Raw genomic sequence first — 1,333 nt, 5'->3', positions numbered from 1 at the left:
AGCAGCCGTCTCTGCCCCCCTGCTCTGGCCCATGGGGGCACCCTGGGATGCGGGGATCGGGGCCCTGGGCAGCACGGGGGTACAAGGGGCCTGAAGCCAGGACTCACCAGGTGGCTGTGGCCGTGCTTGGAGCGCAGCATGTGTGCGACGCGGGCCAGGTTGGCGCGGAAAGTGCCCTCGTCGTCGGCGCGGGGGTAGCACACGGCAAGGACACGCTCCGTCACGTACAGCAGGTCCAGCTCGCAGCACTCCGCCATGGCATCCGGCGTGCTCAGGCTCCTGTGGGGGGGGGCAGCACAGCATGCCTGTGACCCCCCCTCCCCAGGCACAGCACCCCCCCGTGGCACCCATAGCCTGCCCCCTACATGGCGCTATGGGGAAACTGAGGCATGGGGGAGGTGAAGTGACAAGGCCAGGGACACTCAGTTGATCAGTGGCAGAGCCAAGCACCTACCCCCCAGGTCTCCCGAATCCCAGCCTGGTGCATTACCTGCAGGCCTCTCCCACCCCACAGAGCACCCCCAGGGAGGTGCCTGTGCCCATGGTGCAGGGGCAATACCGGGGCGGGGTGGTGGGGGATGTGCTGTACCTGGAAGTCCTGCGGCGCGGCTGGGTGCTCCGGGGGGACTTTGTTGAGTCCTGAAAGGAGACAAAGAAGTTACCCCCTGGGCACCCACCTGCCCCCCCCAGCTCAGACCCAGGCCATCACCACACCCCAGGGTCCCATCCCAACCCCTCCGGACATGGCCTGGTCTGACCTGGTCCTGACACCACCCCCAACACACTGAGCACCCCCGGCCCTGCTGCTGCCAGGGGGGTGGTGGGCTCTGGAGAGAGCCCATGCCCAGGCCGTGCCCCTGCTGCAGAGAGAAGGGAAACCGCCCCCCCGGCCAGGCCAGGCTGTGCAAGGGGCAAATCCCTGCCTGCCCCCCCAGGCAGCATGAGCAGGGGGGTCAAGAGCCTGTAGCCAGGACCCTGCGGGCCTGAGTCCCAGCAGAAGCACCTAGTGCCTCTGGAGGGGGCTTGAAAACCCCCTGATGCATACAGCTAAACTAAAGCTGAAACCCTAGCTGCTGATGGAGATGGGTCCTGTGAAAGCTAGAGAGTCCCTGAGGCTGTGCAATGAGAGAGAGACCGGGAGCAGCCAGCACAGAGCAACAGGGGCCTGAGGCCGTTGAAAAGGAGAGAGGTGGGTTCACTCCTCTGGAGTGAAGAACAATTGGTCCTTCAATCAATTGGGGTGACAGGGGAACTGCATGGTATATGCAAGAAATTATGGTAGCAGCATGCAATGCGGTCCAGGCCCCCCCCCTCCGCCCCCACCAAGGCTGCA

The 1,333-nt window shown here is 65.0% G+C and overlaps 1 protein-coding gene across 1 annotated transcript in view; it reads right to left on the bottom strand.

Annotated features, from left to right (window-relative positions):
* The window catches only part of TNS1 (tensin 1), a 52,239-nt gene that overhangs the window by 42,784 nt on the left and 8,122 nt on the right, over window positions 1-1,333 (bottom strand). The window contains exons 6-7 of the mRNA XM_025192742.1: window positions 590-639; window positions 108-279 (exon numbers count right to left, since the gene is read on the bottom strand). Of these exons, the coding sequence (XP_025048527.1) occupies window positions 108-279; window positions 590-639 (222 nt within the window). The remainder of the gene's footprint in view (window positions 1-107; window positions 280-589; window positions 640-1,333) is intronic.

The sequence above is a fragment of the Alligator sinensis genome, unplaced genomic scaffold, assembly GCF_000455745.1.
Source record: "Alligator sinensis unplaced genomic scaffold, ASM45574v1 scaffold1332_1, whole genome shotgun sequence".
Taxonomy (NCBI): domain Eukaryota; kingdom Metazoa; phylum Chordata; order Crocodylia; family Alligatoridae; genus Alligator; species Alligator sinensis.
Note: the sequence above shows the minus strand (reverse complement) of the source record. Positions and strands in the feature narration are given on the sequence as shown.